The sequence below is a fragment of the Oncorhynchus kisutch genome, linkage group LG15, assembly GCF_002021735.2.
Source record: "Oncorhynchus kisutch isolate 150728-3 linkage group LG15, Okis_V2, whole genome shotgun sequence".
Lineage (NCBI taxonomy): Eukaryota > Metazoa > Chordata > Actinopteri > Salmoniformes > Salmonidae > Oncorhynchus > Oncorhynchus kisutch.
In genome coordinates, this window is record NC_034188.2 from 2,133,976 (window position 1) to 2,148,842 (window position 14,867).

Below are 14,867 nucleotides of genomic sequence, written 5' to 3' on the forward strand. Positions count from 1 at the left end.
ATAGAACCACTACATAGAACCACTACATAGAGGAATGGGTTAACTAGATAGAACCACTACATAAAACCACTACATAGAGGACTGGGTTAACTATATAGAACCACTACATAGAGGACTGGGTTAACTATATAGAACCACTACTTAGAGGACTGGGTTAACTATATAGAACCACTACATAAAACCACTACATAGAGGAATGGGTTAACTAGATAGAACCACTACATAGAACCACTACATAGAGGACTGGGTTAACTAGATAGAACCACTACATAAAACCACTACATAGAGGACTGGGTTAACTAGATAGAACCACTACATAGAGGACTGGGTTAACTATATAGAACCACTACATAGAGGACTGGGTTAACTATATAGAACCACTACATAGAGGACTGGGTTAACTACATAGAACCACTACATAGAGGACTGGGTTAACTAGATAGAACCACTACATAGAACCACTACATAGAGAACTGGGTTAACTACATAGAACCACTACATAGAGGACTGGGTTAACTACATATAACCACTACAGAGGACTGGGTTAACTAGATAGAACCACTACATAGAGGACTGGGTTAACTAGATAGAACCACTACATAGAACCACTACATAGAGGAATGGGTTAACTAGATAGAACCACTACTTAGAGGACTGGGTTAACTAGATAGAACCACTACATAGAACCACTACATAGAGGACTGGGTTAACTATATAGAACCACTACTTAGAGGACTGGGTTAACTAGATAGAACCACTACATAAAACCACTACATAGAGGTCTGGGTTAACTATATAGAACCACTACATAGAACCACTACTTAGAGGACTGGGTTAACTAGATAGAACCACAACATAGAGGACTGGGTTAACTATATAGAACCACTACATAGAGGACTGGGTTAACTATATAGAACCACTACATAGAGGACTGGGTTAACTACATAGAACTACTACATAGAGGACTGGGTTAACTAGATAGAACCACTACATAGAGGACTGGGTTAACTATATAGAACCACTACATAGAACCACTACTTAGAGGACTGGGTTAACTAGATAGAACCACTACATAGAGGCATGGGTTAACTACATAGAACCACTACATAGAGGAATGGGTTAACTAGATAGAACCACTACATAAAACCACTACATAGAGGACTGGGTTAACTATATAGAACCACTACATAGAACCACTACTTAGAGGACTGGGTTAACTAGATAGAACCACTACATAGAGGACTGGGTTAACTACATAGAACCACTACATAGAGGACTGGGTTAACTATATAGAACCACTACTTAGAGGACTGGGTTAACTACATAGAACCACTACATAGAACCACTACATAGAGGAATGGGTTAACTATATAGAACCACTACATAGAGGACTGGGTTAACTATATAGAACCACTACATAGAGGAATGGGTTAACTAGATAGAACCACTACATAGAGGACTGGGTTAACTACATAGAACCACTACATAGAGGACTGGGTTAACTATATAGAACCACTACATAGAGGACTGGGTTAACTAGATAGAACCACTACATAGAGGACTGGGTTAACTAGATAGAACCACTACTTAGAGGACTGGGTTAACTAGATAGAACCACTACATAGAACCACTACATAGAGGACTGGGTTAACTATATAGAACCACTACATAGAGGACTGGGTTAACTACATAGAACCACTACATAGAGGACTGGGTTAACTAGATAGAACCACTACATAGAACCACTACATAGAGGACTGGGTTAACTACATAGAACCACTACATAGAGGACTGGGTTAACTACATAGAACCACTACATAGAGGACTGGGTTAACTAGATAGAACCACTACATAGAACCACTACATAGAGGACTGGGTTAACTAGATAGAACCACTACTTAGAGGACTGGGTTAACTAGATAGAACCACTACATAGAACCACTACATAGAGGACTGGGTTAACTATATAGAACCACTACTTAGAGGACTGGGTTAACTAGATAGAACCACTACATAAAACCACTACATAGAGGACTGGGTTAACTATATAGAACCACTACATAGAACCACTACTTAGAGGACTGGGTTAACTAGATAGAACCACAAAATAGAGGACTGGGTTAACTATATAGAACCACTACATAGAGGACTGGGTTAACTATATAGAACCACTACATAGAGGACTGGGTTAACTACATAGAACTACTACATAGAGGACTGGGTTAACTAGATAGAACCACTACATAGAGGACTGGGTTAACTATATAGAACCACTACATAAAACCACTACATAGAGGACTGGGTTAACTATATAGAACCACTACATAGAACCACTACTTAGAGGACTGGGTTAACTAGATAGAACCACTACATAGAGGCATGGGTTAACTACATAGAACCACTACATAGAGGAATGGGTTAACTAGATAGAACCACTACATAAAACAACTACATAGAGGACTGGGTTAACTATATAGAACCACTACATAGAGGACTGGGTTAACTATATAGAACCACTACATAGAACCACTACTTAGAGGACTGGGTTAACTATATAGAACCACTACATAGAACCACTACTTAGAGGACTGGGTTAACTATATAGAACCACTACATAGAGGAATGGGTTAACTACATAGAACCACTACATAGAGGAATGGGTTAACTAGATAGAACCACTACTTAGAGGACTGGGTTAACTACATAGAACCACTACATAGAACCACTACATAGAGGAATGGGTTAACTATATAGAACCACTACATAGAGGACTGGGTTAACTATATAGAACCAATACATAGAAGAATGGGTTAACTAGATAGAACCACTACATAGAGGACTGGGTTAACTACATAGAACCACTACATAGAGGACTGGCTTAACTATATAGAACCACTACATAGAGGACTGGGTTAACTAGATAGAACCACTACATAGAGGAATGGGTTAACTATATAGAACCACTACATAGAGGACTGGGTTAACTATATAGAACCACTACATAGAACCACTACATAGAGGAATGGGTTAACTAGATAGAACCACTACATAAAACCATTACATAGAGGACTGGGTTAACTATATAGAACCACTACATAGAACCACTACATAGAGGAATGGGTTAACTAGATAGAACCACTACTTAGAGGACTGGGTTAACTATATAGAACCACTACATAGAGGACTGGGTTAACTAGATAGAACCACTACATAGAACCACTACATAAAACCACTACTTAGAGGACTGGGTTTACTATATAGAACCACTACATAGAGGACTGGGTTAACTATATAGAACCACTACATAGATGACTGGGTTAACTAGATAGAACCACTACATAGAACCACTACATAGAGGAATGGGTTAACTATATAGAACCACTACATAAAACCACTACATAGAGGACTGGGTTAACTATATAGAACCACTACATAGAACCACTACATAGAGGACTGGGTTAACTATATAGAACCACTACATAGAGGACTGGGTTAACTACATAGAACCACTACATAGAGGACTGGGTTAACTACATAGAACCACTACATAGAGGACTGGGTTAACTATATAGAACCACTACATAGAGGACTGGGTTAACTAGATAGAACCACTACATAGAGGACCGGGTTAACTATATAGAACCACTACATAGAGGACTGGGTTAACTAGATAGAACCACTACATAGAGGACTGGGTTAACTACATAGAACCACTACATAGAGGACTGGGTTAACTAGATAGAACCACTACATAGAGGACTGGGTTAACTAGATAGAACCACTACATAGAACCACTACATAGAGGAATGGGTTAACTATATAGAACCACTACATAAAACCACTACATAGAGGAATGGGTTAACTATATAGAACCACTACATAGAACCACTACATAGAGGACTGGGTTAACTAGATAGAACCACTACATAGAACCACTACATAGAGGAATGGGTTAACTATATAGAACCACTACATAGAGGACTGGGTTAACTAGATAGAACCACTACATAGAGGACTGGGTTAACTATATAGAACCACTACATAGAACCACTACATAGAGGACTGGGTTAACTAGATAGAACCACTACATAGAGGAATGGGTTAACTATATAGAACCACTACATAGAGGACTGGGTTAACTATATAGAACCACTACATAGAACCACTACATAGAGGACTGGGTTAACTAGATAGAACCACTACATAGAGGACTGGGTTAACTATATAGAACCACTACATAGAGGACTGGGTTAACTATATAGAACCACTACATAGAGGACTGGGTTAACTACATAGAACCACTACATAGAGGACTGGGTTAACTAGATAGAACCACTACATAGAACCACTACATAGAGAACTGGGTTAACTACATAGAACCACTACATAGAGGACTGGGTTAACTAGATAGAACCACTACATAGAGGACTGGGTTAACTAGATAGAACCACTACATAGAACCACTACATAGAGGAATGGGTTAACTAGATAGAACCACTACATAGAACCACTACATAAAACCACTACATAGAGGACTGGGTTAACTATATAGAACCACAACATAGAACAACTACATAGAGGACTGGGTTACCTATATAGAACCACTACATAGAACCACTACATAGAGGACTGGGTTAACTATATAGAACCACTACATAGAACCACTACATAGAGGACTGGGTTAACTATATAGAACCACTACATAGAACCACTACATAGAGGACTGGGTTAACTATATAGAACCACTACATAAAACCACTACATAGAGGACTGGGTTAACTATATAGAACCACTACATAGAACCACTACATAGAGGACTGGGTTAACTATATAGAACCACTACATAGAGGACTGGGTTAACTAGATAGAACCACTACATAGAACCACTACATAGAGGACTGGGTTAACAAGATAGAACCACTACATAGAGGACTGGGTTAACAAGATAGAACCACTACATAGAGGACTGGGTTAACTATATAGAACCACTACATAGAACCACTACATAGAGGACTGGGTTAACTAGATAGAACCACTACATAGAGGACTGGGTTAACTAGATAGAACCACTACATAGAGGACTGGGTTAACTAGATAGAACCACTACATAGAACCACTACATAGAGGACTGGGTTAACTAGATAGAACCACTACATAGAACCACTACATAGAGGAATGGGTTAACTACATTGTGTGTGTGTGTGTGTGTGTGTGTGTGTGTGTGTGTGTGTGTGTGTGTGTGTGTGTGTGTGTGTGTGTGTGTGTGTGTGAGACAGGGCAGTGTGTGTGTGTGTGGTACCTCCAGCTGAGGGTTGGACATAGAGGCCAGTGTGTGTGTGTGTGTGTGTGTGTGGTACCTCCAGCTGAGGGTTGGACATAGAGGCCAGTGTGTGTGTGTGTGTGTGTGTGTGGTACCTCCAGCTGAGGGTTGGACATAGAGGCCAGTGTGTGTGTGTGTGGTACCTCCAGCTGAGGGTTGGACATAGAGGCCAGTGTGTGTGTGTGTGTGTGTGTGTGTGTGTGTGGTACCTCCAGCTGAGGGTTGGACATAGAGGCCAGTGTGTGTGTGTGTGTGTGTGTGGTACCTCCAGCTGAGGGTTGGACATAGAGGCCAGTGTGTGTGTGTGTGTGTGTGTGGTACCTCCAGCTGAGGGTTGGACATAGAGGCCAGTGTGTGTGTGTGTGTGTGTGTGTGGTACCTCCAGCTGAGGGTTGGACATAGAGGCCAGTGTGTGTGTGTGTGTGTGTGTGGTACCTCCAGCTGAGGGTTGGACATAGAGGCCAGTGTGTGTGTGTGTGTGTGTGTGTGTGGTACCTCCAGCTGAGGGTTGGACATAGAGGCCAGTGTGTGTGTGTGTGTGTGTGTGTGTGGTACCTCCAGCTGAGGGTTGGACATAGAGGCCAGTGTGTGTATGTAGTACCTCCAGCTGAGGGTTGGACATAGAGGCCAGTGTGTGTGTGTGTGTGTGTGTGTGTGGTACCTCCAGCTGAGGGTTGGACAGAGGCCAGTGTGTGTGTGTGTGTGTGGTACCTCCAGCTGAGGGTTGGACATAGAGGCCAGTGTGTGTGTGTGTGTGTGGTACCTCCAGCTGAGGGTTGGACATAGAGGCCAGTGTGTGTGTGTGTGTGTGGTACCTCCAGCTGAGGGTTGGACATAGAGGCCAGTGTGTGTGTGTGTGTGTGGTACCTCCAGCTGAGGGTTGGACATAGAGGCCAGTGTGTGTGTGTGTGTGGTACCTCCAGCTGAGGGTTGGACATAGAGGCCAGTGTGTGTGTGTGTGTGGTACCTCCAGCTGAGGGTTGGACATAGAGGCCAGTGTGTGTGTGTGGTACCTCCAGCTGAGGGTTGGACATAGAGGCCAGTGCGGCAACGTTGAAGGGGAAGTAGCTGTTAGCTCCTCCCATGTCCATCTGTCCTCCGTACGCTCCATGGTTCACACGCAGAGACAGACCCTGAGACAGAGACAGAGAGGGTTATAGAGACACACAGAGACAGACCCTGGGACAGAGACAGAGAGGTTATAGAGACACACAGAGACAGGCCCTGGGACAGAGACAGGCCCTGAGACAGAGAGGTTATAGAGACACACAGAGACAGGCCCTGGGACAGAGAGGGTTATAGAGACACACAGAGACAGACCCTGGGACAGAGACAGAGAGGTTATAGAGACACACAGAGACAGGCCCTGGGACAGAGACAGGCCCTGAGACAGAGAGGTTATAGAGACACACAGAGACAGGCCCTGGGACAGAGAGGTTATAGAGACACACAGAGACAGACCCTGAGACAGAGACAGAGAGGGTTATAGAGACACACAGAGACAGACCCTGGGACAGAGACAGAGAGGTTATAGAGACACACAGAGACAGGCCCTGGGACAGAGACAGGCCCTGAGACAGAGAGGTTATAGAGACACACAGAGACAGGCCCTGGGACAGAGACAGGCCCTGAGACAGAGACAGAGAGGTTATAGAGACACACAGAGACAGGCCCTGGGACAGAGACAGGCCCTGAGACAGAGACAGAGAGGTTATAGAGACACACAGAGACAGGCCCTGGGACAGAGAGGTTATAGAGACACACAGAGACAGACCCTGGGACAGAGACAGAGAGGGTTATAGAGACACACAGAGACAGACCCTGGGACAGAGACAGAGAGGGTTATAGACACACACAGAGACAGACCCTGGGACAGAGACAGGCCCTGGGACAGAGACAGAGAGGGTTATAGATACACACAGAGACAGACCCTGGGACAGAGACAGAGAGGGTTATAGAGACACACAGAGACAGGCCCTGGGACAGAGACAGAGAGGGTTATAGAGACACAGAGACAGACCCTGGGACAGAGACACACAGAGACAGACCCTGGGACAGAGACAGAGAGGGTTATAGAGACACACAGAGACAGACCCTGGGACAGAGACAGAGAGGGTTATAGAGACACACAGAGACAGACCCTGGGACAGAGACAGAGAGGGTTATAGAGACACACAGAGACAGACCCTGGGACAGAGACAGAGAGGGTTATAGAGACACACAGAGACAGACCCTGGGACAGAGACAGAGAGGGTTATAGAGACACACAGAGACAGACCCTGGGACAGAGACAGAGAGGGTTATAGAGACACACAGAGACAGACCCTGGGACAGAGACAGAGAGGGTTATAGAGACACACAGAGACAGACCCTGGGACAGAGACAGAGAGGGTTATAGAGACACACAGAGACAGACCCTGGGACAGAGACAGGCCCTGGGACAGAGACAGAGAGGGTTATAGATACACACAGAGACAGACCCTGGGACAGAGACAGAGAGGGTTATAGAGACACACAGAGACAGGCCCTGGGACAGAGACAGTCCCTGGGACAGAGACAGGCCCTGGGACAGAGACAGGCCCTGGGACAGAGACAGGCCCTGGGACAGAGACAGAGAGGGTTATAGAGACACAGAGAGACAGACCCTGGGACAGAGACAGGCCCTGGGACAGAGACAGAGAGAGTTATAGAGAGACAGACCCAGGGACATAGACAGACCCTGGGACAGAGACAGAGAGCGTTATAGAGACACAGAGACAGACCCTGGGACAGAGACAGGCCCTGGGACAGAGACAAAGAGGGTTATAGAGACACAGAGACAGACCCTGGGACAGAGACAGGCCCTGGGACAGAGACAGGCCCTGGGACAGAGACAGAGAGGGTTATAGAGACACAGAGAGACAGACCCTGGGACAGAGACAGGCCCTGGGACAGAGACAGAGAGCGTTATAGAGAGACAGACCCTGGGACAGAGACAGACCCTGGGACAGAGACAGAGAGCGTTATAGAGACACAGAGACAGACCCTGGGACAGAGACAGGCCCTGGGACAGAGACAGAGAGGGTTATAGAGACAGACCCTGGGACAGAGACAGGCCCTGGGACAGAGACAGAGACAGTTATAGAGACACACAGAGACAGAACCTGGGACAGAGACAGACCCTGGGACAGAGACAGAGAGGGTTATAGAGACAGCCCCTGGGACAGAGACAGAGAGGTTATAGATACACACAGAGACAGGCCCTGGGACAGAGACAGGCCCTGGGACAGACACAGAGAGGGTTATAGAGACACACAGAGACAGACCCTGGGACAGAGACAGAGAGGTTATAGAGACACAGAGACAGACCCTGGGACAGAGGCCGAGAGGTTTATAGAGACAGACCCTGGGACAGAGACAGGCCCTGGGACAGAGACAGAGAGGGTTATAGAGACACACAGAGACAGACCCTGGGACAGAGACAGAGAGGGTTATAGAGACACACAGAGACAGACCCTGGGACAGAGACAGAGAGGGTTATAGAGACACACAGAGACAGACCCTGGGACAGAGACAGAGAGGGTTATAGAGACACACAGAGACAGACCCTGGGACAGAGACAGAGAGGGTTATAGAGACACACAGAGACAGACCCTGGGACAGAGACAGAGAGGGTTATAGATACACACAGAGACAGACCCTGGGACAGAGACAGAGAGGGTTATAGAGACACACAGAGACAGGCCCTGGGACAGAGACAGGCCCTGGGACAGAGACAGGCCCTGGGACAGAGACAGGCCCTGGGACAGAGACAGGCCCTGGGACAGAGACAGAGAGGGTTATAGAGACACAGAGAGACAGACCCTGGGACAGAGACAGGCCCTGGGACAGAGACAGAGAGAGTTATAGAGAGACAGACCCAGGGACATAGACAGACCCTGGGACAGAGACAGAGAGCGTTATAGAGACACAGAGACAGACCCTGGGACAGAGACAGGCCCTGGGACAGAGACAAAGAGGGTTATAGAGACACAGAGACAGACCCTGGGACAGAGACAGGCCCTGGGACAGAGACAGGCCCTGGGACAGAGACAGAGAGGGTTATAGAGACACAGAGAGACAGACCCTGGGACAGATACAGGCCCTGGGACAGAGACAGAGAGCATTATAGAGAGACAGACCCTGGGACAGAGACAGACCCTGGGACAGAGACAGAGAGCGTTATAGAGACACAGAGACAGACCCTGGGACAGAGACAGGCCCTGGGACAGAGACAGAGAGGGTTATAGAGACAGACCCTGGGACAGAGACAGGCCCTGGGACAGAGACAGAGAGAGTTATAGAGACACACAGAGACAGAACCTGGGACAGAGACAGACCCTGGGACAGAGACAGAGAGGGTTATAGAGACAGCCCCTGGGACAGAGACAGAGAGGTTATAGATACACACAGAGACAGGCCCTGGGACAGAGACAGGCCCTGGGACAGACACAGAGAGGGTTATAGAGACACACAGAGACAGACCCTGGGACAGAGACAGAGAGGTTATAGAGACACAGAGACAGACCCTGGGACAGAGGCCGAGAGGTTTATAGAGACAGACCCTGGGACAGAGACAGGCCCTGGGACAGAGACAGAGAGGGTTATAGAGACAGACCCTGGGACAGAGAGGTTATAGAGACACACAGAGACAGGCCCTGGGACAGAGACAGACCCTGGGACAGAGACAGACCCTGGGACAGAGACAGACCCTGGGACAGAGTGCGTTCTGAGCCCTCTCCTATCCTCCCTGTCTCCAACTCAATCATCAAGTTTACTGACGGCACAACAGTAGTAGGCCTGATTACCAACAATGACGAGAGTCACAGGTGAGGAACAGAGACAGAGACAGGGACAGAGACAGACCCTGGGACAGAGACAGACCCTGGGACAGAGACAGACCCTGGGACAGAGACAGACCCTGGGACAGAGACAGACCCTGGGACAGAGTGCGTTCTGAGCCCTCTCCTATCCTCCCTGTCTCCAACTCAATCATCAAGTTTACTGACGGCACAACAGTAGTAGGCCTGATTACCAACAATGACGAGAGTCACAGGTGAGGAACTTAGCAGTGTGGTGTCAGGAAAACATCCTCTCCTTCAAAGTCAACCAAAGGAAGGAGCTGATCGTGGACTCAGAGGGAGAGGAGGGGGAGCACCCCCTATCACATCGACGGGACCGCAGTGGAGGTCAAAAGCTTCGAGGTCTGACTGACTGTACCTTCTTCTCCGCCTCGTACTCGGCCCAGGCTGCTTTGCGGTCCTCCTCGCTGAGAGCCTCCTCTTCCTTGTGATCCAGCAGGGAGTCATGTTCATGATAGCCTACAATCTGCTCCTTATTGCTGTGGAGCAGCTCAGCTAGGAAGGGGTCCTACAGGAGAGAAGTTACAGCACGGTTAGGTTAAGGTCAGGTTAAGGTCAGGTCAGGTTAAGGTCAGGTGAAGATTAGGTCAGGTTAAGGTTAGGTTAAGGTCAGGTGAAGATTAGGTCAGGTTAAGGTTAGGTCAGGTCAGGTTAAGGTTAGGTTAAGGTTAGGTGAAGGTCAGGTGAAGATTAGGTCAGGTTAACGTCAGGTGAAGGTCATGTGAAGGTTAAGGTCAATTTAAGGTCAGGTTAAGGTCACCTTAAGGTTAAGCTTAGGTTAAAGTCAGGTTAAGGTCAGTGAGTCATGATAGCCCACAATCTGTCCCTTATTGCTGTGGTCCTACAGCAGAGATGGAGCAGTCAGCTAGGAAACACACACACACACACACAATGACACCACAGCCCCAGCTCTTTCTTTTTTTACACCAATCAAAACCCTAAAAGTGGGAAAATAAAATCTGTTAATATAATCAGAGAATAAAATCCACCAGCTGGTTTGAGTGTTCTCCAGAGTGGAACAGCTGGTTTGAGTGTTCTCCAGAGTGGAACAGCTGGTTTGAGTGTTCTCCAGAGTGGAACAGCTGGTTTGAGTGTTCTCCAGAGTGGAACAGCTGGTTTGAGTGTTCTCCAGAGTGGAACAGCTGGTTTGAGTGTTCTCCAGAGTGGAACAGCTGGTTTGAGTGTTCTCCAGAGTGGAACAGCTGGTTTGAGTGTTCTCCAGAGTGGAACAGCTGGTTTGAGTGTTCTCCAGAGTGGAACAGCTGGTTTGAGTGTTCTCCAGAGTGGAACAGCTGGTTTGAGTGTTCTCCAGAGTGGAACAACTGGAGGGGGGGAGGGGAGAAGTCGACATGTTCAGGGGCGTTCATGAGACTCTTCAGTTTCCGTGGCAACACTGTTATTGAAAATAATACCTGAGTAAAAGTGACAAGCTCCAGTCAGACAGTAGAGCCTGTCAGTCAGACAGTAGAGCCTGTCAGTCAGTCCTGTACAGCTCCAGTCAGACAGTAGAGCCTGTCAGTCAGACAGTAGAGCCTGTCAGTCAGTCCTGTACAGCTCCAGTCAGACAGTAGAGCCTGTCAGTCAGAGAGTAGAGCCTGACAGTCAGACAGTAGAGCCTGTCAGTCAGAGAGTAGAGCCTGACAGTCAGACAGTAGAGCCTGTCAGTCAGACAGTAGAGCCTGTCAGTCCCGTACAGCTCCAGTCAGACAGTAGAGCCTGTCAGTCAGACAGTAGAGCCTGTCAGTCCTGTACAGCTCCAGTCAGACAGTAGAGCCTGTCAGTCAGACAGTAGAGCCTGTCAGTCCTGTACAGCTCCAGTCAGACAGTAGAGCCTGTCAGTCAGACAGTAGAGCCTGTCAGTCAGACAGTAGAGCCTGTCAGTCAGACAGTAGAGCCTGTCAGTCCTGTACAGCTCCAGTCAGACAGTAGAGCCTGTCAGTCAGACAGTAGAGCCTGTCAGTCAGACAGTAGAGCCTGTCAGTCAGACAGTAGAGCCTGTCAGTCAGACAGTAGAGCCTGTCAGTCCTGTACAGCTCCAGTCAGACAGTAGATCCTGTCAGTCAGACAGTAGAGCCTGTCAGTCAGTCCTGTACAGCTCCAGTCAGACAGTAGAGCCTGTCAGTCAGACAGTAGAGCCTGTCAGTCAGACAGTAGAGCCTGTCAGTCCTGTACAGCTCCAGTCAGACAGTAGATCCTGTCAGTCAGACAGTAGAGCCTGTCAGTCAGTCCTGTACAGCTCCAGTCAGACAGTAGAGCCTGTCAGTCAGACAGTAGAGCCTGTCAGTCCTGTACAGCCCCAGTCAGACAGTAGATCATGTCAGTCAGACAGTAGAGCCTGTCAGTCAGTCCTGTACAGCTCCAGTCAGACAGTAGAGCCTGTCAGTCAGACAGTAGAGCCTGTCAGTCAGTCCTGTACAGCTCCAGTCAGACAGTAGAGCCTGTCAGTCAGACAGTAGAGCCTGTCAGTCAGAGAGTAGAGCCTGACAGTCAGACAGTAGAGCCTGTCAGTCAGAGAGTAGAGCCTGTCAGTCAGTCCTGTACAGCTCCAGTCAGACAGTAGAGCCTGTCAGTCCTGTACAGCCCCAGTCAGACAGTAGAGCCTGTCAGTCAGACAGTAGAGCCTGTTAGTCAGACAGTAGAGCCTGTCAGTCCTGTACAGCCCCAGTCAGACAGTAGAGCCTGTCAGTCAGACAGTAGAGCCTGTCAGTCAGACAGTAGAGCCTGTCAGTCAGTCCTGTACAGCTCCAGTCAGACAGTAGAGCCTGTCAGTCAGACAGTAGAGCCTGTCAGTCAGACAGTAGAGCCTGTCAGTCCTGTACAGCTCCAGTCAGACAGTAGAGCCTGTCAGTCAGACAGTAGATCCTGTCAGTCCTGTACAGCTCCAGTCAGACAGTAGAGCCTGTCAGTCAGACAGTAGATCCTGTCAGTCCTGTACAGCTCCAGTCAGACAGTAGAGCCTGTCAGTCGGACAGTAGATCCTGTCAGTCCTGTACAGCTCCAGTCAGACAGTAGAGCCTGTCAGTCGGACAGTAGATCCTGTCAGTCCTGTACAGCTCCAGTCAGACAGTAGATCCTGTCAGTCCTGTACAGCTCCAGTCAGACAGTAGAGCCTGTCAGTCAGACAGTAGAGCCTACATAGGGAATAGGGTCTAAAGTAGTGTACTGCATAGGGAATAGGGTCTAAAGTAGTGCACTACATAGGGAATAGTTTGCCATTTGGGACACAGACAATGAGTATCTTAAAGAGAGGGATGGAGTAATTACACCATCAGGTAGACTGACGGAGGGAGACAAGGAAAACAACTGGGGTGGAGAGGGTGAGGAGAGAGAGGGAGGGTGAGGAGAGAGAGGGTGAGGAGAGAGAGAGAGAGTGAGGGGAGAGAGGGTGAGGAGAGAGAGAGTGAGGAGAGAGTGAGTGAGGGTGAGGAGAGAGTGAGGGTGAGAGAGGGTGAGGAAGAGAGAGAGCGAGAGAGTGAGGAGAGAGAGAGGGTGAGGAAGAGAGAGGGGGTGAGGAAGAGAGAGGGGGTGAGGAAGAGAGAGGGTGAGGAAGAGAGAGGCTGAGGAGAAGAGAGAGGGTGGGGAGAAGAGAGAGGGTGAGGAGAAGAAACAGGGTAACAGGGTGAGGAGAAGAAACAGGGTGAGGAGAAGTGAGGGTGAGGAGAAGAAACGGTGAGGAGAAGAAACAGGGTGAGGAGAAGAACAGGGTGAGGAGAAGAAACAGGGTGAGGAGAAGAAACAGGGTGAGGAGAAGAAACAGGGTGAGGAGAAGTGAGGGTGAGGAAAAGTGAGGAAGAGAGAGAGGGGGTGAGGAGAGAGGGTGAGGACAGGGTGAGGAGAGAGGGTGAGGACAGGGTGAGGAGAAGTGAGGAAGGAGAGAGGAGAAAGAGAGAGAGGGGGGGAGAGAGGGAGAGAGAAAGAGAGGGAGGGAGGGAGAGAGAGAGAGTACTGGGTGAAATTCCACAGTGTGCCATCACAGCAGCAAGATTTGTGACCTGTTGCCACGAGAAAAGGGCAACCAGTGAAGAACAAACACCATTGTAAATACAACCCATATTTATGCTTATTTATTTTATCTTGTGTCCTTTAGCCATTTGTACATTGTTAGAACACTGTATATATATATAATATGACATTTGTAATGTCTTTACTGTTTTGAAACTTCTGTATGTGTAATGTTTACTGTTAATTTTTGTTGTTTTTCACTTTATATATTCACTTTGTATGTTGTCTACCTCACTTGCTTTGGCAATGTTAACACATGTTTCCCATGCCAATAAAGCCCTTGAATTGAATTGAATTGAATTGAGTACTGCAGCTGTAACTGAACCCAGCAGAACTAACAGCTGTCCCTGAACCCAGCAGAACTAACAGCTGTACCTGAACCCACAGCTGTACCTGAACCCACCAGAACTAACAGCTGTACCTGAACCCAGCAGAACTAACAGCTGTACCTGAACCCACAGCTGTACCTGAACCCAGCAGAACTAACAGCTGTCCCTGAACCCAGCAGAACTAACAGCTGTACCTGAACCCACAGCTGTACCTGAACCCACAGCTGTACCTGAACCCACCAGAACTAACAGCTGTGCCTGAACCCAGCAGAACTAACAGCTGTACCTGAACCAACAGCTGTACTGAACCCAGCAGAACTAACATCTGTACCTGAA

General features: G+C 47.8%; 1 protein-coding gene across 7 annotated transcripts in view; it reads right to left on the minus strand.

Annotated features, from left to right (window-relative positions):
* LOC109886797 (transcriptional regulator ATRX-like) overlaps positions 1-14,867 on the minus strand; it is a 122,846-nt gene that overhangs the window by 23,344 nt on the left and 84,635 nt on the right. For all 7 annotated transcript variants that reach the window (XM_031789470.1, XM_031789473.1, XM_031789468.1 and 4 more), the window contains 2 exons: positions 10,559-10,708; positions 6,334-6,453 (listed from right to left, as the gene is read on the minus strand). In XM_031789470.1, the coding sequence (XP_031645330.1) occupies positions 6,334-6,453; positions 10,559-10,708 (270 nt within the window). The remainder of the gene's footprint in view (positions 1-6,333; positions 6,454-10,558; positions 10,709-14,867) is intronic.